Here is a 24,571-nt window from a genome sequence, read left to right as displayed (position 1 = left end):
TGATGTCATGGAATAACTTTACAGCAGAGATGGGGATAGGATCAAGTTCTCCAGTGTGGCTTTCAGGCTACATAACTGTGATTTCATCCTCTTGCTGCCTGCAAATACATGTTTAATTCACAGCTTCCAGGGTGCACAAACTTTCAGGTGGGGATTCTTTGGACAGTATTTCTGTCACTTCACCACCCTGATGTGTTCCCAAAGTAGAACATATCCAAATTTCTAGATGAGACGGGGTCACTGGAAAAGATTTGCATGTGATAGTGTAATTGCAGAATACATCCAAATGCCTGCAATCAAGGAGCTGAATGTTTGAGGGCTTGATTTTATAACTCCAGTACAGTAGAGTTTTTCTATTGCAGTTCTGTGATGTTCTTTCCTAACTTGAAAAGGCAAAGAAGGAAAAAGTTGGTAGTGTTCATGTTGAGTTTTCCCCCCAAAAACCCAACCTGATTTCAACAGCATCAAGAAGTCTGGGCACTTTGATCCGGGGTGCAAGGTTATTGAACTCTCAGCGCTAATGGCATGCCATCAGTGGTCGCAGTAGTACATGTGTACATAGATAAGATGTCAGAAGGGGATGAGACACAGACAAGACATACAGCTGTTCTCTGCTGTGGGGGAATGCAAGGACTGTACTCCTGAGTTGCCTTCCAGCTTCTGCAGGGGAATGTTTTCTATTAGGTGTAGACAGTTTTGGCTCTGTTCCTTATTGCAACCTCTGCCTGTTGCTTGCATAACACATCCCTTTATCTCTAGTTGCCTCTGCTCCTTCTTGCCCACAGCATCTAACCTTTCCTTTCCTCTAACTCAGATACTCCACTTCTTGGGGATCCCCTCTTCTCCCTTTCCCTCCATGCCCTAAAACTTGTTACTAGCTATTTTCCTCCTCCTCACTGCTGCCTCTTAGCTCCCTTTGGCTCCACCAACCTCTCTTCTGTCACTCCTTACCTCTTTCTGGTTTAGGGTGCACGCATATCTGACTTAATTTTGAAGTGGCTTGCTTAGCTATTTCTAGCATTGTGGTAGCATGCAAATTTGTATGAACTGCAACATCTGTAGGAGAAGCTAAATTAGTGAAAAAGTGAGTTTTGTCACCTTAATGATGCAACCCACCATGCTTTAACATCATGGCTATATTGTTACGGGCCTCATCTAGTAGCATTTTCATGCTGCTTCAGGTATGTGTAATCAAGTGGCATTCAGGAGAATGGCTGCAGCAAAGATAAAGCCATTGTTTAGTTGTTTTCTCCTTCATCTTACAAGTCAAGTTCTAAGTGTGTGAATAGCAAGTGGTTTGCTGAGAACACAGCAGAAACTTGCTGTCTAATTGGGATTTAGTGCCTGGTACTACAGAGGTGTCTGTATTATGAGAGCAAGCAAAAGCACATCCCTGCCATGCTTTGTTAAATTTCTTAGCTCTGCTCAAGAGCACTGCGGCAAAAGACTTGCTAAATATTGTTCTTATAACCAAGAAATGTAAACAGAAACCATACTTTCCCCCCCAAGAATCTTCTGGGAAATAGCATTCAATTAAAACTGCAAAGTTAATAAAACAAACAAGTTTTGTTTTAAGTAGGTTCCTGACATAAAAAGAAGACTTAGGCATGAATGATTAATTGAATGATTAGACATAAGCAACTAAAAATAGCATCTAACAGCAGGAAGAGTAGGGCCTCTTTAGTAATAGGAACTGCTCTCTGTATGGTTTACAATGTTTTTATCACTGGTGGCTGAACTGGTGTTGATTTGAGGTTAGAGCACGACCTAAGAGTCAAAGAAGTATGAGAAAGGCATATTTCTAACAAGATGTTTAGATTCTAAGGACTGACACTGAAAATTAACATCAGAGGACTATGTTTGGTCTTTTTTGGTAATATTTTATCAACCCTTTCCCCAACAACAAAAAAAAAAGGTTGTGTTTTCTAACTACTTGTATCCCTCCTACAGAGTTCACTCGGAGATCAAATTTAGGTACTGAGCTGTTGGCCTAAACTGAAAGCCTACGTAAGGAGGTGTCTCAAAATAGCAGTTTCGTTCTTGTTATGTGTTTACTTTCTTTTTTTTTTTGAGTGGGTGGTAGCTATTCTAGTTGTTTCAGAACATCCTACAAAATGGAATATTGAAAGCTGTGGTTGGTTTTCATTTTGTGTCCATACAAAGAAGCTGTGGTCCAGATTTTCCCTTCAGTCACACTGAAATGAACCTGGAGTGGCTCTGTGTTCATCAATGTGCATATCCAGATCTGCATCAGTGCAAAGGAAGGCAGAATTGGTCCCACATGTGTTTCCTGAAGTCTGTTGAAAAAAAAAAAAAAAAAAAAGCGTTTACTATTTTGCAGTTGAATTTAAGGGACTGATCAAGCCAGGTGCTTCTTGTTCTAATTCTAACTGAAGCTAGTGAGAGCTAAAGCACTTTGTGTTGTGATGGAAGTGCTTACCCTGCTGCAGGGCCAGGTTCGCAGAGATTAGGAAGAACAACGTGTGCCAGAAGTCCTGTACCTCTGAAGAAAAGTCACATCGTGAGCAACAGAACTGCAAGTTTCCTTAGAGACTGTGACCTTAAACACACTTCAGCCTGATGCTGTTATCTCTAGTGGGAAACACTTTTGGCTTCCAAGGTGTAAAATAGCACAGATAAGACCTGCTTGTTGGTCAAATTTAGCAGCTCTGGAAAAGGAGCACAAGTCTCTCTTCTATTTTAAATGTAAAATGACCTAAGTTCTTAAACTGATTTAAACTTCCCTACATTTTATACCCCTTTTTCTTGAGGCATCTACAATTAAAGTGATGTGTGAATTCCTAGATATCCTTCTCTTGCCTTTCTCTCAATTTTTAGTCTGTTCTAAGCTTTTTCTGACACTATTCTTTCCTGGTCTCTCCCTTCCACTATGTTCCTCTGTGCTCTCTCCTTTCCTCCTCCTCCCCTTTCCTCTGCTGTCCGCCATTTTCCTTTTTACTTGCCTTGTCCTACATCGTTTTAGTTTGTCCTTGTGTTTTCTTCTTGTTTCTCTCAGTTCCATAATTGCCTTCATTTTCTTCTCAGGCTCCTGATGGCTTTTTCTGTTGTCCGCCTTAGGACTCTTCATTGCCCCACTCCTTGCTCCCTCATATTCCTCCCTTTCCATTCTCACTTCAACTCTTTTTTACCTTTCTGTATTTGTTTCAGAACATACAGATATGTACACACTGTGATTTAATAGCCCTATCACTTCCACTTACCCATTTGTCAGCCTGCTGGCTTAAGTAAAGCCATGTGATAATTTCTCTAGTTCTGCAAATCACAAAAATCTTCCATGATGGGCAAGAGTTGAATTTCTAACACTCCAAAAAAAAAAAAAAAAGGGTGTGTGTATGTGTGGGGTGGGCTGGGGAGAGAAAGCATCTGACAAATATTGTTCTAAGCCATCTTTATCCAGTATCAAGAAACATTTAAAAGGTGTTATATCAGTTATTTTCCTTTTCAGACTTCCTTTTTGCTTTTTGCTCAGAGGATGTGCTGTGTGTGGTTCTTCCACCCACTATTGCCTTTTGTAGACTGGCATTTTGTGCATGTTTGCAGGCTCAGGCAGCTGGTCAGTTCAGTGCTGAGTGCATCTTCTGTGGGTTGTCTCCTGCACTCTGAGAGTTGCTGCTTTCCACCTTTTTGATTATTCTGATTAATGAATGTCATTTTTTTCCCCCATGAAATAAGTAATAGATATGTGTCTCAGCACTGATAATTTGTCATGTTTTCTTACTTTCTAATAAGCCAAGGTGTAGTATAGGAGGTTAAGCCTGTAGTGTGACGAGGGAGAGCTTCCCCTTTTTTTCCATTTTGTAAAGAAAACTTGAAGTGATTTTTATTGTTTTAAAAATGCGTGTGTGTGCTGGGGTGGGCAATGTTTCTCATTTTCTCCATCTTCACTTTATGCACAAGTAATTGAAATTTTGCCTGGAAGATTTTGTAGGTATGAGAAAATTTATGAAACTGCAGAAGAACGCATGAAAGTTTAGTAAGTGAAACTGGCTGATACTTTTAAGTGATTTGCTTTAAAGCTATTTGTTTACCTTTGATAGTACCTACTTGATTAGTGTCCTCAGGAAGAGAAGCATTTATGTAAAACTGTGTGAAGTAATGAGGTAGGAACTAGGACTATCTGAGAATGTCTGGAGAAGTTGGAAGAGACGGTCTGTCTCATGAGTGGGTTGCTAGACTGACCTCCAGGAGGGCTGAGCCTTTGATCTACTGCATTTGCTGTAAAGTTGCTTTATAATCTTATGCCTCAGTTTCTCTTTTTTCCTGTTTATTTAAACTATAGCTTCTCTAGGGCAGGCACTGCTTTTTTCCCCGTCCCGATGTTTAGGACCACAAAGCTTGAATTTATATAGTATCCTATTGTTACTCTAATAAAAGTAAGTAGAAAAAACCAGAGAAAAATAATGAGATGACCTATTTTTTATGTATCTGGAATCTTAAAAAAAAGGGGGGGGGCAGGGGAGAAGCTTGTCTGGAAACAAAGAATTTGAATTTTTTTAGTCTATAAATTGAGGGAAATACAATTGAAGTAATACTGATTTTAAAAAAAGTTCTTGGTAGTTCAACTTCTAAAGCACTAGACTGGAAGTCAGGGGAGCCTCGCTACAGATGAAGCTGTGGGGTGGCTGAGGTTATCTAGCAACTGCTCTACATTTCCTTTTCTTTGAGAACTGTCATTAGGAAAAATTCACGCACCTTTGGGAGGCAGACCCACACAGTAGTGACTGCAGGTCCGTGTATGTCTTGCATTTCTCTGCAGTGTGGTAGCGCTGTGCTTTCAGACTCTGCATGAGGATGGGAAGCGGTGTGTTTACTCAAGTAGCAGGATGTGTGAGGAGTAACTGAGAAATGAAGACTGGTGCTATAAAAAGAAGGTATTGTTACTTCAGAGAAATAAGTGTTTCATGAAGTCTTCTGAGAAGGCACATTAATTATAAATTTTTACAGAAAATAATAGTGGACTTTTTGTCTTATGAGCTGAAATCCTGATGTTCAAAGTAAAATCTCCTACGACATACAGTATGATTTAACAATACACAGCATTTTGTAATTGTTTTTTTTTTCCTTCTCGGTGTCCAGGATATTGTAGAAGTTACTTGGGAGTTATGTACTCTAGGTTGTGTGATACTGTTCTCATTGTAAATGTTCCCCTTTGAAATGAAAGTAAACACCTTTGCAAGGTGGCTAGATTTGCTTTGATAAAGATTTATAACACTTTCTCCTAGGAACAGCAGCTCAGGGCTGTGATTAGGGAGCAAACCGGTGAGGGCTTTGGGTCAGTGCCAAGGAAAGTTCTACCACCGGTGGTGTGTTTGTGTGAGCAATCTTTGCTGCTACGAATAGTAGAGGAAGATCAATTGCTATGAAGGGAAGAGGGACTGCAATGAAAGGCTTGGTATAATGATGGCCAAGATATGAGAGACCAAATGGCATATTTGCAGAACTAAAAGCACTGCAGCTTAGTTCGTGGCTTGAGAGCCAGCACTGTTGCAAACTGCTAGCTCTAGGGGGCACAGGCAATGGGAGGAACATGTGGCATGGTCTTACTCTAGTGGTTTTGGCAGCACCAACATCAGATAGCTGTGCTTAGCTGGGCCTGATTGTAGTTGAGAGTGCTGCCTATTTTATTTTAAGTAATGAGAGTTTGTTTTTACTTAGGAAAAGCAAGGCCAGTCTTCACACTAGATTTCCCTTTCCTCTCCTGTTGTGTTAGAAGAGGTGTTCTTACTGTAACATGGTTTCAGTACCTCCTTACAGACTGTGAAGAGATAAGTATGTTGGAGGATATGTGAAGGATGTATCTCAGAGGAGCTAAATCTCCTCCTCTTCCTCCCTGTGTGAAAGAGTAATTCCATCAGCTTGACAGTGCTGAAAATGAGAATAGGATCTGCCTTGGTATCTAGCATCTTCTACAGAGAGGTTGTGAGTTTGACACTTGAATTTCCACTTTTAAGGGTAGAACAGTTAGGAAACTTTTCTCATCATGTGTATGATAGGTGGGACTTCCCACATGTGCTGTTGTAGCTTGGAGAGCTGGAACAAATCCTAGGTAATTAGCAACTGCAGATGTTACGCTTGCTCTGGGAATGAGTAGGACAGCACCGTAAAATAGAAACTGTCTGCTGCTGACCTGACTCAGTGGTTAAAAACCCAGACCATGACGTCGGGATAGTTCCCTAGAGCTTCCCCTGCTAACGTTTTTGTGACGGTAATGGGTTAATGATGAGATTACACTGTATTTAAAAATGACATGCAATGCTGGTGAATTCAACAGGATCACCTACACATTGATCCAGTATGTAACTGGAACGTGTACTTAGTGTTGATATTGTGGTTGCTGTTTCATATTACAGCACCTTTGGTAACAGAGGTAAGGGTGACTATACAGTGTTTTTGGAAAGGGATTCTCTTCAGAGAAGGCAGCAGGAGAGCTGAGGGTAGAGAGGACTGTTTTCAAATTATTGTGTGCTGTGTATGCCATTAACTGTGTTGAGTGTGCTAGTAAATAAGCATTTCATGTTCCTCACATGGAGCTAGCGTGTTTGTTCTCTTCTTTTTCTCTTTCTTTTCTGTATTTTTGTGAAGAGCACTGTCTGTGCCATACTCCGTGCAATGTGGCTTTCCGGTGGTGTTGCAGAGTCTCTTTGTGGGTAGGTTGCCTGATGACCAGCAGAGAAGTGATGCTGCTGATTCTGGCCAAACTGGGGTGTCAGCACCTGCAAGATGTGCTTGTGGGATCAGAAGAGGAACTTTTTTATTCTTAATCCAGCTGTGGGGCAAACCCTCTTCTAAGTAGGATACATTGCTGCTATTACCTGGGTCTAGCTTGTGCCATGGTTGGGTGGCTGGGAGTCAGGTAGGAAAAGTTGCTTCCCTCCCGTCTCTACCTTCCTGAGACCCTGACATGGAGCAGGGAAGAAATTCTTCAGAGGTTGTTCTCCTCTGGGGGTGGATTAGTCCTCAGAGAGTGCCTGGCCATCTGTGACAGTTAAATGTGGAGGGCTAATAGTTTGGGACAGACCTTACTTTGATATCTATAAATTGCAACCCATGTTGGGGAAGAGTTTCACACTATATTACACATGCAGTCCTGTATGTTCTTACTAGTCTCACAGCAAAACTCTGGTTGCTAAATAATATTTTCCTGTCCCTTCCTCTTGCCAATGGATACACGTGGGGTGTGAAAGTACAATTACCAACATTTGCTGAGTAAAATGTCTTTCAAGCCTAGCTTTTAGAGCAGTTGATGATTGGGACCATGCAAGCCTAGGTATCATTTATCACTCTACAAGTAGTCGGATTTGAATGAATCGTGAGCCTCTATTTTCAATCTATAGGACTGTCACTGGCCCCAAAAAGTCTTGAGTCAGGGAATTTAACAAAACTTAGTTTGTTGCCAATTAACATCAACTTTCAATTATTGGTTCCAGTATTGGGAAATAAAGATGAGCAGTTGAACAAGCACTTAGGGAGCACCCCTTGGCTTCCCTCCAGACACATCCCTCCCCCTTCTCAGTCCCTAGCCCCCTCGCCGCATGTGGTCCCTGTGGGGAGAAGATGGGGGTCGGTATGTTGCAACTCACTTTCCTTTGCTGCTCCTCATTTCTTACTCTGTGGCTCCCTGTTGGCTGCAGTCTCCTCAGGGTGTACCTCCTCCTCTGTCATCGTTTGCACAGCCACCCAGCTCGGGCGATTCCTCTCGGGTGGCTTTCTCTCCCTCCTTACCCATTTTTCGCCTGGTCTGTTGGATGGTGGTGGTGTTCAGTTTGTGTCACTTTGTTGTTTTTACTGTTAGCTTTTTTTAATCAATCTTAGTGAAGGTGCACGTAGACCCGAACACCATGTTAACCTCCTTGGTGGCTTGCAGGTGAATGCCCATGCAATCCTTTGTTTCAGCAGTACCAGAAGGAGCAGGGCAGCCAGATGTATGGTGTACAGAAAGCAGGACTGTTTATTCAGGGTTTCACATGCCTTCAAACGGTGCATCTGTAATGTGCTGCAGCAAAGAGTGCTGATAAAGCAGCAGGCAGTTTTGCATATGGCAGGCTCACAGCCTTGGGACTCTTCCAGAGGTTCCACGGAGTGGGCACATGTGGGGCATTGGAGGCTTTAGGTTCAACTCAGATGTTCTGTCACCCTGTTTATGGTATCATTGCTGTTAAGCTGCTTGGTCACTATGTTTAAACACTGGTATCTAGGCATTTCTGGAAAAAGAAAACCAAGCAAAGCATACTTACAAATGAAGGAAGTGTCTTTCAGCATTACTTATGAGTATTTCTTTCAATCTTCCACAGACTGCCTTTTCAAGGTGTGTCCTATGAACAGATATTCAGCCCAGAAGCAGTACTGGAAAGCCAAGCAAGCCAAACAAGGAAACCATACAGAAGCAGCACTGCTGAAGAAACTTCAAGTAAGAGACATCTGTATTTGTAATCTTATCTCAATCTGCAGGCTGTAGAATTATGATAGAATGAGAAAGAATAATAACAAGTGCCTTGGGAACCTCTGTGATGGGTATTATTATGCCACTGTAGCAACTTTATATTATCCTTAGCTCTCCTACCTCCTGACTGGTGTTTATTGCCCCTGCCCTGGTTTTTATCTTAATTTGGGCTGGGGGTTGTGCCCTTGCTATAAGCAAAATATTGCTTTCAGAAGTTTGATAAAGTAAAAATGGAGTTGTTAAAATCAGGATTGGGTCCTGGTTTAAATCGTGCTATTATTTTAGAAGTCCTTTCTAGGAGTTGGGCAGAGGGGTGGACAAAGAGATGTTTTCAACCCTTTAGTCTGGAAATTCCTCAGAATTGCAGCTGTCTTTGCTTTCAGTCTAGGCGATTCTTCTCTGAAGCATTGGGCAGATTTTATTTTGCATCAAATACAGTGTGGATGGAGCAACTCCTTTGTCTCTGAAAAAGAGCTGGCCTGATGTTATAATTGAATGCATAAGACTAAGTGAAAACAAGGTCATATCAAACCTGGTTGGTAGTTTCCTGTGCAGTGGAGAGGCTGCCAGTGCTTCCAGTTACAACCAGCAAGGAAGGCACATGGTATGTGGCTAGAGCTAGCTATACAGCAAATTAGAGCTAGGATCTGAGAGTTTGTTCTGTGGCTGTGTTTGAGCCAGACTATTGAGCTTAGCCTTGATTTTGCAATGTGTGACTTACTAGTTTTGTTTTGTTATATATAAAGTAAATGTATTTGTATGCAACTAAAAACCCAACAAGTAAAAGGAATAGTGACAGAGAGAAGGTGATCATAGGCCCTTCTTCCTCTTTCAGGGTGAAATAAAGCACCTGGAATTACTTTTTGTGCTTGAAAATTTTAAAAATAGCATGCATCTCAGGTGTGATACATAAATTGACTGAGTTTCTATTCTGGGTAATAAAACCCCAGAATCATTATACAGGATTTGGGTGATTATAATTCAGAAAATTATGCTGCAGCAGGATTCAGGGGCTAATATTTTCAGTCCAGTAATGCTTACAGGTTGGAGGAAGTGTTTTAAATGTGATGCCATTTCCTTTTTATACTATTTGTTCCAGTAGCTGAATACAGGTACTGATTTTGTAGAGTTTAAAGAAATAATCATTCTCTTGCAGCATGCAGCAGAACTGGAGCAAAAGCAGAACGAAAGCGAGAACAGAAAGCTGTTGGGCGAAATTGTAAAATATAGCAATGTCATACAGGTAAACCTATTGAAATCCATCTGCCTTCTCTCAGGGCTGGAAAGGAAACAGTTGTTTCATTTCAAGGTTACAGTGAAAATGAAACTAACCACTGTAATCTGGATTGTCAAGGGTCAGGTAAACAGAACTCGGTGAAGTTTACAATATTGTGTTTTTCTGTCTGTTTTAAAGCCTACCAGAAGTGCGGCATATTCATATTTAAATAATATGTCATAATATAAATTTCATGTGTAATTTTTGCTGCTGCGGTTTAGAATCTGAATGTAAATATGTATCTCTTATTTTCAAGATTTATTTCAAAATCATATTATAGAGGTGCTGTGCAGCTCCTTTTAAATCACTGAAGTAATTTTTACTTCATGACATATAAATGAGACTGAAGTTATGTTCTTAAGTGCAGTACAACTTTCCTGTAATGGATGAAATTCCTGAAGGTAACACTATTAGTGGACCCTTGCCCTACCTGTGTAGTATATGCTGTAAAATTGATAGCTGACACATTTCTCAATCTGAGATAAAGCATCTGTTTTTAAACTGCAGTATGCTTTGATAACTCTCTTCTAGTTTTAGTTTGTTTTTATGTATGTTATGAAAAATCACTACAGTGTGAAAGCCTGCACCTCCTCTTTTGACTGAAGGGAGAAAAAGCAACAGCGGTACTAATTTTTTTTAATTATTTGTTCACAGCTACTGCACATAAAAAGTAACAAGTACCTCACAGTCAATAAGAGATTGCCAGCTCTGCTAGAGAAGAATGCTATGCGGGTGTCTCTGGATGCTGCAGGGAACGAGGGATCCTGGTTTTATATCCAGCCGTTCTGGAAACTGAGGAGTGAAGGTGACAATGTAAGTGGAAACACTGAATGTGTAAGAGGGAGAAGGTAGAAAGTTTCCAGAAGACACATGATTTCTTTGCTACTGGCATAAATCATAATGGATTAAGTTCAGAAAAAAAATATTTTAAACAGTGTTTGGGATTATTAGCTTTTATGTGTAACTAGAAAGTGTTACCTAATTACATATCTGGAATCTGAAATGTTGCCACATTCATCTGAGCCACTGCTGACCTGTTTTGGGGCATCTTTGCTAAGTCCACCTGTTGTGTGCAGATTTATAAAGCTGATAATAAGTCATAGGTTACACTGGAGTAAAAATTTTTTTGTAAAAGTTTTTTTCTTTTTTTAAGTGTTCTGGGCAACATTTTTTTCAAAAGGTCAGCAGAGAATGTCTCTAGGAAATACATCAGGTTTCTTTAAATCTGTATCCCCCCTCAATATGACAGTGGCATCTATGATTGAAATCGGATTGGATAGTAGGTAGATTTCAGTAGGAGTCTTGCATACTGGTAAAAGGAAGAATATATAGGAGAGCTCTTTGCTGCAGATCTGAGAGTTGTGCCATGAGATCAAAACTCGGTTCTTCATTCAGTTTGGCTGTGGCTTGGTTAAGTGCCTGCTGTGGAAAATTCAGATCATCCTCTGGGAAGGCCACATGATGAACTTGTGTGGTTTTATATTGTAGACCTGGCTGGGAATGTTCGGCCACTCTCCCCTGTGAAGTAATCAGTGAAAGAGCCCTCTCAGGATCGCAGACAGGAATGCCTGTTTTCTTGTGTATTTTCTCTCATTAACTTTGTGGTTACCCAGCTCTTGGGATGCTATCCAGGATGAGTGTGGTTGCTTGCAGCTCCTTTTGGCAATCTGTTGTGGAGAGGGGAAGGACTTTGTGCCTGGGAAATAAGTGCATGTCGTGCTCTCCAGAGTGAGGACCTGGGGTTCCCAGACTGTGATGTGCAAAGCCATCGTGAGCCCTTACAGCTGAGAGCAGCCTTATAAGTCATCCTCAGTACTACAGAGTTTTTGATTCAATTTTACACAATTGTGGGCACATGTGAGTTTGGAAGCAGCTTTGCTGTTCTGAAAAGTTTGCAGATCATTGCAGTGATTGCTGTAACATCCCACTCTGCAGACCTTTCTCCTTGTTTGTTCCCTGGGGGGGACTATGGGGGTGTATTTGACAGGCTCTGAGTTATGAGGGCCACGTGGGAAACTGTCACTTAATGTAACTTAATGGCCTCCTTTGGAACCTGCCTACTGCTCATTTTTTGTCACCACGTGTTGCCTTTCAGAGCTGGGAGGTCGCCATTATGTTTTACAGAGGGAAGTCTCGAGATCCAAGTTTTTCCTCCTTTCTACCAGGCCCAAACAGATCTGATAATTTTCTTTGCAAACTTCCAGTGCTAAACATTAGTCTTTTGGTAGCTTTCTTGTAACTGCTCTGGGATATTTCCACCCCTTCAACAGTTACGGAAACTAGGCAGCTGTTGTAAGGGGGGCAGGGGTAGCAAGCAATGGGGGAATTCCTTCATTTGCCTCTCACAGATGGAGTGAGGCTCCAGCCTTGTACCCACTCCTTCCTTCTCATTTACTCCCAGACATGTGCCTGTTAAAAAGCTAGTTTCTGGGCAACTCATCTGAAAAGCACCTAATACCACATAAGCTGGGGCCACTTTATCCACTCGCTAGGTTAGCTTTTAAAGGACTGTATTTTTTTGTATACTTTTCTTCTTCTGACCTCTCAGTGCATGGAATTAGCTTGGTATATGAGGCCCTTACTCTGTTTGGAAATTTTGGGTTTTTTTTTATTTTCAGTTTCTGAGCTATAATGAGGAAATTCCCTAAGAAAACACATTTTAGAAAGTCTTTAAAACAGTAGAAGTGAGTATTGAATTACTGCTTGGATGACTGCTACTGTGTCAGATAACCCAGGCAAGGTAGATCTGAATATGCCATATATTCTAAACCAAAAGAATGTGGTTTAGTCTGGGGGAAGCTGTGATGTGGCATAACTGCAATATTTTATGCAGACTTTTATTAAGCATATACCAGCTTTCCTTCAATGGAAGATGTGACTGATTAAGGCTAGAGCTGGTTGCAGTTAGACTGAATAGAAAAATGTGCACTGATAGCAGAATGATCTCTGTGTGGATTGCATTTTCAGTTGTCTGACATCTTAGTGGTTTGAAAGCTTGATCTTGCAGCGTGCTGAGGGAGGTGGTCTTGGACTTGGGGAATGCCCAGCCATCTGTGGGAAAGTTCTGTTAATCCTCCCGATCTTTGAAGTGTGTCAGCAGTGCTACTGGCAGATGTGGTTATAACATAAGTAGCAGAGCCTTCGGTGTGGCCGGTAACCTATTTGGATAGTTAGTCCAAACCGAAATCACTGCTACTGCATCTTCACAGCTAATGCAACCTTTTGTAACTGCCAGTCTTTGTGATATACTACACCTCTACTAAAGTATTTGCTCCTGCTTCTTGATTGCAGTGTAGATGTAGCTGTCAGGTGTGCTTACTGAGTTTATTTGAATGACAGAATCACTCTAAGTGATGCCAGCGCTGGTCCGCCACCTGGAAGACAGAATGCAGTCAGCTTTGACTGTGGCTCTTCCCACTCTCAATGTACCCTCTCCACCAAGACATGGACAAGTAGGGTTGCATGAATTTAGAAATTATCTTGTGCGGGAAGAACACTGCATCCAAGACTGAAGGACCTTGTAGGTTTATCTTGAATTTAAAAGCTGAATTATCATTGGCTTCACTATGAATTTAGTCATTCTTTGGAAGTTTCTTATCTAGACCAGAAAGGGAAAGAGTTTTGTCAAAGGAATCAGGAATGAAATTCTCAAAAGCTGTGTGTCTGATGCAACTTTAACGAATTTGTGTCTATATGTAAGGAAGAAGTCCCAGAGACATGTCAAACTGTTACCTGCTGCTGGTGTACAGCATACTGTGGCTGGCTGTGCCCAAGGGTAGCTAAGGAAGACAAGAAAGAGCTGGTGTCAATTTTAATTTTGCAGAGCAAAACCTTGGGAATACATTGCTCTGTCTTCTGTAATTTCCATATAGTACAGTTCTACAGACAGGAATATGGGCACGTGGGCATGCGAGTGGTCTGCTTCCAGTGCTTTGGGCATGCTGGGGCATTATTTGGAGCCAGAAATCAACTGGGTAAGGGACAGGAGGAACTCAAAAGAGCAGACTTGCATCTTGCCCAAGGCAGCCATGTATAAGAGAACAGGATTCCCTCTCCACTTTGCTTTCATTTTCTGCATCACTGGTGGAGGGTGAAACAAGCGCTGTGAAATTGCCTTTATCCCTTCCTTCCCAACCACCTATGGAGGTTTGAAGCAAGAAGAAAAAGAAGAAAGGAGAAGAACATAGGATATCTCATTGCTTCTGTGGCAGCTGGCAGAGCTGGCCAGCACTGAGGTCAGGTTACTGATGTGGAGTTCGAGCAGGGGAGGAGACTGAGACAGAAACCATGATCCCACGTAACAGTTCTTCCTCAGATGTGTGCCTACGGCAGAGTAGGTGTGTACGTCTCCTTTCCTCTGGTTATTTCCATGGTAGTCACAGGCTTGCATTCAAAGATACCTTCCCCCTGCCCCTCTTTTTTTTTTCTTTTTAAATAAGATGCTCAATGATGTGCTGTCTTACTAGTTAAGTTGTTATAGTCCTGGTGTACTTGCAATAATTTTGAAGTCCTCATTCCACTTTGCAGGATGCAAGCCTGATGGTTTTTTGATTAATGAATTGTCTGGTCATAACTTCTTAAAATGGGCTGTAAGTAATGTCTGTGTGAAGCATGGCATGCGGGAATGTATTGCATAAGTAATGTATGTTAAAGGCATCTTGTAATTATTTTGGTTCCATTAGTGAACTTCTTCTCATTACTTGGATCAAATAGGATTTGTATGTGTAGCCTGAGCATGATGACACTGTCTTTTGCTACTGTTTATTTTAGCTGTGTTGGTAAAGAACAGGCAACCTTCTTTTTCACCTCTGCAATAAGTGGGCCAAATTCACCTGTGTTGAAGTTACATGAGGCTGAATTGGGCTCTGCTTTTTCATAGGAAATGTGCTGATCAATGCAGAAAGCATTTTTGTTTATTTGTGTTCCAAAAGAAAGCATGGCTTGCACAGCATTTCATATAGCAAAAATCACATGTAGCCACTTGTCTTCATGTGTGTGTGTGCTTAAAATTGCTGTGAACAACAGGACCCAGTGCCAACCAATATATGTGGATTGATTTTTTTTTTTAATTTTATTTATTTTTTTTTTCCCCTCCCAGGTATGAATTGAATTCTCCATATGCATGTCTCAAGCACTTTTTAGGTCAAAGACATTTTCATATATTGTTTTTCCCTGTCTATATAGGTAGAGAATTGCAAGGGCATGGGAATTTGCTTGCAGGGGGTCAGCTAGGAATTCCTCTCATAGAGAGATGTCGCTCAGCTGATGTACCTGCTATGTGTGCTGAGCTCCAAACACCACTTGGGGAATAACAGCAGAGTGGATGGAGTGTGTTCGCCTCTCTCTGAATTTCCAGTGATTTATGTTCCTTTCCAGATTGCAGTCATAGTCTAAATTGCAGAACTCCTGAGCCTGTCATGACATTTGCCAGAAGATGGTCCACAGGGTTGGGGACTCACTGGGCTAAAGAATTCTTGTTACAGGCAAATTTTTAAGGTTTTTGTGAAATGAAAGACACTTGATCAGAGAAGGTTGGCTGGCAACAAGGGAGGGAAAAGAGTCTTGCTGCCTGACTACAGATTATTTTCTAAGCTTTCTCTGCCTTTTGGCTGGCAGTATATATGGATAAAGAGTAGTTAGTGTAACTTTTAGATGAACTGAACTCTCTTGGAATTCATAAGTTCGTATCTATTTCATGATCTCAAGTTTCTGTACTGAGAGTGAGAGGATTCATTAGTGTGAAATCTTGAACCCAAGCGATTGCAGAGGCACGGGCGAACAGAGCTGGTGTGTGAATTGTCTGCAAATAAATTCACTGAGTGCCGTTCCTAGAGCATGCATTTGAGTAATTTTCTAAAAATGTAACATTACTTCATTTTATTGAATAATTACATAGGTCTAAATTGCATTTTATTTCTGACTTCCAGGTTGTTGTGGGAGATAAAGTTGTTCTCATGCCAGTCAATGCAGGGCAGCCTCTACATGCCAGCAACATTGAGCTTCTAGATAACCCTGGCTGCAAAGAGGTGAGTTCAGTGGAGGGAGGAGGGGTAACTGCTGATCTGAGATGTATTATATGTTGTTCTTTACCGGTAACCGGAGCCCACCATGGGCTAGATGCCAGTATTAAACATTGGTTCCAGCTTGGCCTCAGAAAACCAAGATGAAAGATTCTTGGTGCAGTTCTTCCTGGCACTGAAAGCTTCGTGAGGTTTGCTTGAGTATCTGAAACTCTCTCTGATGTAAGAGTAAGTCCTCTTCCAACAGCACTTTAGGTCATCTTTGCTAGGCTGTCAACAGACAGAGTAGCGTTTTGCCCACTGAATCTTCTCCAACATCAACATCATTCTTACTAACACTTGAGAGCATCAGGACCCATGTTAGGAACTGTACAAATATGTAGCTAAGCCATGTCCCCTGCCACCCTAGATGTGGTGTGGTCTTTTAGAAGAACAGAATGTCTCAAAAAAACCCCACCCCTTAAGACTATAATCATGGTTTTTTGGTGTTTTTTTTTTTCCAAAGGTAAATGCTGTCAACTGTAACACAAGCTGGAAAATAACGTTGTTCATGAAATTCAGTAGTTATCGAGAAGATGTACTGAAAGGAGTAAGTATGATTTTTTAATTGGTTTTTGAATCTGAAAAATCATGCCATATTTGGTTGTAGAGAAATATTATGTGGTGAATAAAAGGAAGAAATGAGGACTTTATGGAGCTGTTGAGGATCCCTCCCTTCAACAGCCAGAATATTTTTCCTTTGTGTTATTGTCTTACTAAGTGAAGTTGTCTGGATTGTGCTAGCTTCCAGCCCCTTTCCACTCCCAGAGACAACTGAGGATCAATGAGAAAAGATGAAGTTCAAGCCCAGAATGATGAGGCCTCTGTACAGAATAGCTGTGGCACTTCAGTTTATGCCAAGATGCTAAAAGCAGGTATAACAAGCTTACAGAAGGGAGTGAGGCATGAAAGATAACAATGGCTGTGATAAGACAATTTAGCTTTAAATGCTGAGGGATTGCACAGCTTCATGCCTCCAGATTACTCCCTGAGATCATTTACATTTTAATTTTAAAGAAATAAATTTCATTTTTCCTCACTTGGACCTTAATAAGTCATTACCAACTGGCTGTTTTTTCGGTAGGCGTCAAGGTACCAGCAGTTTTTGAGGAAGAATTTGAAAGGGAAAATAGTATATCTGTGTAGACCCATTTGGGGATAGTGTTTCAAGCCTTGGGGAGAGGCAAAAGGAAGCAAAAATGGTGCCAGCAGAAGAAATAGAGAAGTGGCTTTGGTTTTGGCTGCAGAGTAGAAGAGATGAGATAATGTGATGTTAGAAAAATCTGGTCACTTTCCCTAAATATTAAGAGAGATTAGAAATAAAAAATCCGTTTTATGAAGTTAACTAGAATTAAAAATCACCTTTAGGTTAATTGTTGCCCACTAGTCATTGCAGTGCTCTGAAACAAGTTCTGTTTTCACAAAAGTGCATGCGTCTCCTGCAGGACTGAATTATCTCATTTGATTTCCAGACTCAGTGCCAAGATTGTATGCTCTGCACTTGGTACCTGCTCCAGCAATAGGAAACTAATAGCAATAGGAAACTAATAAATGTTTTCTTCACGTCAGCTATGTTGACATCACTGAGGCTAGTACAGATATAGAGGATGAGTTTAGTGACTTTGCCTACCACTTAATGCTTCTTTTTCATATTACTTTAGGGAGATGTTGTTAGGCTGTTTCATGCAGAGCAAGAGAAGTTTCTGACGTGTGACGAATATGAGAAGAAACAACATATTTTCCTTCGTACTACATTACGTCAGTCAGCCACTTCTGCAACAAGTTCTAAAGCACTGTGGGAAATAGAGGTATTTTTTTCTTTTTATAAATACTTCAGGACCTGAAGGCCAGGGTTCAGTAAAAATACCACAACATGAATCATTCATAGCCTCTTGATATCATCATACACTTCCCTGTAACTATTATTATTTTATGAAGCGGTTTGTGTAGGATGAACACGGAAGAGATGCTTTATTGCTGTGCATGTGTGGAGAGAGGATGTTTTCTTACTATGTTTACTTGCACTAAAATGACGAAGAGTCAAATTCAGACTTGACGTAAATGGTGCGATTTTATCGAAGCCAATCGAATGACACTCATGCATCCTGAGTTCTGAGTGTTTATATTTGACTGCATGCGCAATATAGAAGACTGAAATTCATGACTGACAAGAAATCTTACAAATGTGATAGAGTCCATTCTTCTGCAACAGGGCACATCAACATCTGTTTAAAGTTAGGCTGAATAAAGGTGGTGTTGCTGAATGGGAGTGATTTTGAGAAGATGACTAGCAAATGTATTTTTATTTAACTGAGGAACATTGGACACTGGTATGTCTCAAACCCTTGCTATCACTGTAATGTAACTCCTATACCCAAAAGTTCTTATGTGCTGAACAAACTTCGTGCATTTAAAACAGAGCTCCTCACTCAGGCAAATGGTTGATTTTTGTCTGAGTAAAGACTGTATGGAATAGAGTATATTGCACTTGTAGTTATTTGAGATTACTTCTTAAGGGAGACAGGCACTGCTAGATTTGAAGGTAGCAAATGACCTACAGCTCAGTCAAGGGGAAAAAGAAATAACCTGGGATATTTCAAATGGTATGGTGATATTTTATCACTTGAAAAAAAATTTATCAGAAGCCCCTAGTGTTGTCAAAAACAGAGCTGGTATAAGTGGTGAAACAATGTAAGAGAGTTTGAGTTTTGCTTTTAAGTAGTACCCATTTAAGTGTAGAGCACTTTCTTGAGCTCGAGATCATACCATGTCACTTAAAAGCAAAATTTGGATCATCATATTTGCAGGGAGTAGATTAATGAAAACAGGGAAAGTAATAGGAAGAGTATTTCCTGGCACCTGGCAAAAAAAAAAAATGTAAGTAGTTGTTATCTATGATGGGCTTAGTGTAAGCACAGAATTCCTCTCTGTGGTAGACTGTTTGTAATTATGTAGTTTACAAGTTTTTATTTGGAATGAGCTTTAAGAAATGTCAGTGATCTAAGTATGATTTTGAGGGACGTGATTAAAATGTGTACTTTTTCTTTTAGGTTGTCCATCATGACCCTTGCCGGGGAGGGGCAGGACAGTGGAATAGCTTGTTTAGATTTAAGCATTTGGCAACTGGAAACTACTTAGCTGCAGAGGTAAGAATGTCAATTAAACAAGTGGTTGTGTGCTGCCTAACCAAGTATTATATGTGTCCTGCTAATCCAGAACTGCCATAGTAGGTAAAGTCCATAATGTAGATCTCTGAAAAGATCTCACACCAGGTCTGAATGGGGAGAACTGGACGTGCACTGCTATGTCATGATGTATTGCTGTAGCCAAGGGTTGCCAGGAAAATTTTCTGAGCTATAGGACACTAGTAGGTGAGTTCAAGACAGCATCTAACCTTAATTTTAACTGTGCTGTTGGATCTTGAATCTGCTGTTGTCATGGCAGCCAGGGCAAATACCACTGTTAAATATCCACCATATTTACACTAAAAATTCTGGGATTCATTTATCTCTCTGCTCTTGTTTGCCCTTGATTTTTGGAGTAGTGTTGTGATCAGTCAAATACTCTTCTTTGGTGGGTTGGGCAGCCATATACAGAGTAAAGCTTTTAGAGTGGAACTTGAATGCAAGATCATCATTGAGCTTGATAGAGAAGTCTGTGTGCAAGCTCTAGAACAGCTACTCTAAACAACTCTAATTCAGGAGCTGTCATTCCCTTTTTTCCCCACAGGCTCTAGACTTCTTAAAGAAATGTTTCTATGGTGCTGATTTCAGTGTATGGATCTCTGCCAGCCAGCATGTGGTCCAAGGCATCTCTGTGTTCTGTAGAAACTTTAGGAAGGACAAACTTGTATATTGGTGTCATAATTATTGGTGTCATGCTAGCGCATTGTGATTATAAGCAGGTTGCAGTGTTCTGCTATTGCACTCTTGTCTTTTGACTGAAATTTGAATAAAGGTCTGAGGAAGTCTTTGCCCCTTTTGGTGGAACAGAAGGTCCAAGAGGAGAAGGAAGATCTTGCAACTTGTCTGATTATTATCTGGTACTTTATGTTACGGCAAAATAGTGTTGTTACTCCTCAAAAGAGCAGCTTAATATCTTTTAAGACCCATAATTGTCCTTAAAAATAAAATAGGGCTCTTGACAAGCTGGAATAGAACAGATAATACCAAGTTTATGAAATGGGACAGCCTTGGATTTTTCCCTGGTTGCAAGCAGCTGTGAACTTTTAAAGTCATATCTGATCCGTATTAGAACTGGTTTGTGTCCAAGTTATATGAATGGAATGAAAAGTAGTTTTTTTTTTTTTTTCACTGATTTAGTTAAGTCTGTGCAGGATTGCTTCTTTTGACTTATGCTTGGAAGTATGAGTGTGAAAATTTACAACAAGAGCCAGTTATAAATCACTGTATGTTAGGGAACCCCTGAAAAAAGACTTGCTTTAACTGGATGGAGTTACATGTACAGCAGTGCAACTTCTGTATGCAGACAACTCCTTAGTATTCCCAGGGTGCTGCTTTCACTTTCCAGCTGCTGCCACAGCCTGCACTGATTTCAGAGTAAGAGCAAACAGGAGCTATCAAACCCTTACTTATTTCTAATTATGTCAAAACCAGTGTCAAAACATAAACAGTGGACCACCAGGACAGATACTGATACTATTTTCTAAGACTGAATGTAATTTGGATCTTTGCTTTTTTTTAACAGTAGCTCACAGCGTAAGTTAGAAACCTGATAGGCCTGAGTGGCAAAGAGCGTCATCCCTTTAAAGGCAGTGGGCCAACATGCCTTAACTGCTCTGCTCTACGCTGCTGCCTCCATACTGCAGCAATACTTTGGCTTGGCTGAAGCCAGCTGGCTAATAGTAGCTAATTTTCAAGAGGCAACCAGTACTCCCACCTACGAGATGGTTCCATTTTCCTCTCTGCTTACAGTGAGAGATGCTCCTAGTAGAAAGATTTTATTCAGACTAGCTAGGCTGATGGAGAGTCAGAAAAGACACTGAGCACTGACTGATGGGCTTCCTTCTCCCACCATACCTCATCTGCTCAGGAATTTTCAGGAGAAGAATCTTCAGGTGAAGAGGTGTTGCACTACACTGAATGTTGAATCTGAGCTTAGGTCCTTTCTAGCTCTGGAAAGGAAATCCCCACCAGGAAGATTCATAATATGGAGAGTACAATTGGCACAGTAGAGTGAGAGCTGGAAAACCACTTGGATTGAACAGAGGCGATATGCTCTGAGTGGAGAGCAGCATTAGCTACTGTATCTATGAAGTGTAAAATACCTGCTGGTGGAGATCTTAAAGGTACTGCTGTAATAAAAACCTGTGAACTGTATTTTACACAGTTCACATGTCAGGCACAACACACCAGCCAGACATACACGTCAAAGATTTATGAACAGGCAAGCAGACACCTAATGTGCATGAGCTAACTTTAAATCAATTGGGCAAAGCTTATTGAACATTTATCTGTGCTCTTCTAGCACATGAAGATTACTCATGGTATGGATTATCAACAGCGTCACACATTTCCATGACCTGATTTTGTTTAAGCTTCCATGATAAAGATATCTAGAGTGGAATAATAAGTACAAACACATGAACAAAATTCACAAATCTTTTAAGCATTATATTGTTGGTTAATGATACAATTTCTGTCACAGTTTGAGCTAGTGTAAATCAGAATTGATCACTGTTTATAACCATCTTTTCCTTACTTCATCTTTCTGTAAATCAGCTTGATGTGTACCATGGAGACTTCTGCAGTGGAATCTTGCATGGGTCAAGTCTCTGGCAATGAGCAGAAGTGTCCTTCACCTGGGTGTCTCCTTTTGCTCCTCTGCAGTTAGGCTTGTACCTTGTGTGAGCAGTGCTGTCTTTTTCTTTGAGGCTTCCTGTGCCAGATGTAACTGGTCAGTCTGATTTGTGACTCAGTGGGTCACTACTGAGCCATGTAGTGAAGGGATGCCACTGCAGCTTGTTAAGGCCAGGAGATGATCTGGGGACTAAGAAAATTCAAGACACTTGCCCCAGAGAATTCCAGAATTTAAAACTAATAAACTTAAAGGTGCTTCAATACTACAGTAATTGAGTTTAAAAAAAAAAGTAAGGCAGTATAGTTGTTCAGTAAACAAAACATATAGATGAGTACTTGCAAATCTAATTCTTAATAAACCTAAGAGAATGAAGTCAGGATACGTAAGTCCTAAATTCCCTTTTCCTAAGAATCACAATCAGTCGTCCAGCTTTTGTTACCTTTCAAAGGCTAAGGGTCCTCTGATACCTCTGACTTCTGACACAGTCTCAAGTAGTACCATTTCCTTTAATCCTCTTTCCACTTGGCATTACTTAGGCTAATTTTCATTAATATGCTTTGAAGTTCTTTAAGACCTACTAATACCATAAAGCAACCTCGACCCTACTACCAGACTATGAGCTAATGGTGAGCCACCTTGAAAGACACACTGCTAAAGGAGACCCAGTGGAAGACATTTGCTAATTGCACATAGCTGCATTGTCATTCCCCTTCTACTGTGTATGTCCTGGGGACACGGTCTGACACATCAGATGCATGTATGCTCTCACACAGTTACTTAAGGCACAGGAGGGATATGCTGAAGAAAAGGTTTCATGTTTGGTGGTAAGACTTGGGACGTCAGAAATCTGGATAGGTGGTAATGTCACCTATGTGTCTGGCATTTGGAAACCTGAAGCCGCTGCCTCAGATATTCCCAAAATATTGAAATCATAAAAAAGTGGAACCAAATACTCAGCTGAAAAATTGGAAAGAGAAATTATCTTCTTTGGGGACAGTGGGAGTTCTGCTCTTAGTGTCAGAAGAGCTTGATTTCACCCCAAAGAGCTGAGCCAGATCCTTAGCAGGGCATTTAGACACTAAGCCACCAGCTAAAATCCAGGCTGCTGAGTTTTATTCTCATCTTCACAGAGTCAGCAGTCTTTTAGAAAAAGTTCTGTAGAAGATTCTTTTTTGGTCCTGGTTACAGCAAAATGACACAAGTTATTTTGAAGTTTTATATTTATAAAAAGAGGCTGTAAGGTTAGGTGAAAATTGAATGCTTCAAAGTAACAAAGACTTTCACTTTTTTTTTTTTTTAAGTCTTTTCAGTGCATGTACCACATGTAGAACGCACCCAAATCTATCTTATCTGTGTGTGGGAGCGAGCTGCAATTTACTTGAACAGCCTTTCAAATGCTGCAGGTTGGGACCACACAGCTGTGCATTTCTCATGAACACACCTAACATTTTCAATATATTAATCACCAGGATAAAAGTCTCTGAACTGAGTATCAGCTTATCGATAGTGCTGAACGAAAACATGCACCTTTAATATTGTTCTCCAGGTGTATAGCAGTTCCAGTTCTGTGATTTCTAAACTGGATAATCTGTACTGAAACTATTAACACTTGCTGTATGAGGATTTTAAACAGAAATACGTGTGCCCATGCATACATATATGCACACACAAGAAATGCAGGATAAGCCTGTCATTTCATATTAAACTTCTCAGGTGAGATGGATATTGCTAAAATAATCACTATATATATATGCAAATATCAAATCACATGCTAGTCTCAGATATTGCAGTAGACAATAGATAAACCACAGTACATTGCTTGTGAAACATTGTGAACATGTACATAATCACAGTGCAGAATTTGTAAGGAAAAATCTGTGATAATTCTGTTTTACTTAGTTGAATAGACTAAACTGGAGTTACTAGATACCTTGGCCAAGATATGGTAGTAGATCCGGTGAGGTAATTGTCTTTAACACTGAATTAATTATACTATACTAAATGAATTATGGTAATGCAGGTAAGATGGCGGCCTTAATGTTTACCTTCTGTGATTCTATAAAATTGTGGCCATAAACAGCGGTTCAAATTATTACTGTGTCTTCCAAGGTAGTGTGTAGGGTACTGATGTTGGTCCAAAAGGTAATCTGTGCCCTGAAGTTCTTCTAGATGAAAGAGAAGAGTGAGAACAGGCTGGCCAATGCAATAGGTTGAAGCAATGAGCTCAGAGGTAATGGCAGGACCAAACATACTTTTTCTGACTTGTAGTGTGCTTCATTCATTCAACCAAATTGTTGTTCATATAAAGGCCCTCATTCAGTAGAGGGATTAGCCTTGTCTTTGAAGTCAGCGGAACGTGAGCATTTATGTGCTCAGGGGTCAAGGGTGTCTCAGATACTGACCTGATGGGTTTGGACTTCCTTCAACAGTTTTCATTTGTGAAGCCACCCCCTGGAATTCTTTGACTGTTGTAGGACTGAAGCCTCCATAACAGCCACTTTTAACTTCTACATGTGAATATACTTCATAAATGGCTTGTATAGGATGATTGGTACGGCAAGCACATATTCCAGTGACGGACAAGTCACAGAGATAAAGCTGTCCACTAGCTAGCTGCTTTGGGCAGAAATAGCAATTTGATGCACATCCTTGATGCATGTCCTACTGGAAGACTCCTCTGGCTTTCTTATTGGGTTCGCTTTCTTTTTTCTGCAAGAGTGAAAGTGCAGGGTTTAAGCCGTAAAGTGGATCAAATCTGATCAGAGTTTTGTTCTAAACTCTTGTTAAAATCCCACATGAAGCATACTTCCAGCTTTGGGGTTATTGTAGCACTAGATGCTCAATGGAGTTTCTTTTAAAGGTAGGAATGATTGAAGCCAGTTGGCCTGAGCAGCACAGGGTTACATGCACATGAGATGAAATGACAATTACATGAATATTCTAAATTGAACAGGA

At 40.6% G+C, this 24,571-nt stretch overlaps 1 protein-coding gene across 9 annotated transcripts in view; it reads left to right on the top strand.

Moving 5' to 3' along the window:
- ITPR2 (inositol 1,4,5-trisphosphate receptor type 2) overlaps positions 1-24,571 on the top strand; it is a 273,890-nt gene that overhangs the window by 37,851 nt on the left and 211,468 nt on the right. For 8 of the 9 annotated variants that reach the window (XM_041118187.1, XM_041118189.1, XM_041118188.1 and 5 more), the window contains 7 exons: positions 8,313-8,428; positions 9,618-9,704; positions 10,392-10,550; positions 15,665-15,763; positions 16,263-16,346; positions 17,458-17,604; positions 18,847-18,942. In XM_041118187.1, coding sequence (XP_040974121.1) covers positions 8,313-8,428; positions 9,618-9,704; positions 10,392-10,550; positions 15,665-15,763; positions 16,263-16,346; positions 17,458-17,604; positions 18,847-18,942 — 788 coding nt within the window. Of the gene's footprint in view, positions 1-8,312; positions 8,429-8,845; positions 9,066-9,617; positions 9,705-10,391; positions 10,551-15,664; positions 15,764-16,262; positions 16,347-17,457; positions 17,605-18,846; positions 18,943-24,571 lie in introns of those variants that run through there. The other variant, XM_041118192.1, reaches the window with a different exon arrangement.

Source organism: Aquila chrysaetos, chromosome 17 (assembly GCF_900496995.4).
Source record: "Aquila chrysaetos chrysaetos chromosome 17, bAquChr1.4, whole genome shotgun sequence".
Classification (NCBI taxonomy): Eukaryota; Metazoa; Chordata; class Aves; order Accipitriformes; family Accipitridae; genus Aquila; species Aquila chrysaetos.
This window is presented reverse-complemented; position numbering and strand designations above follow the sequence as displayed.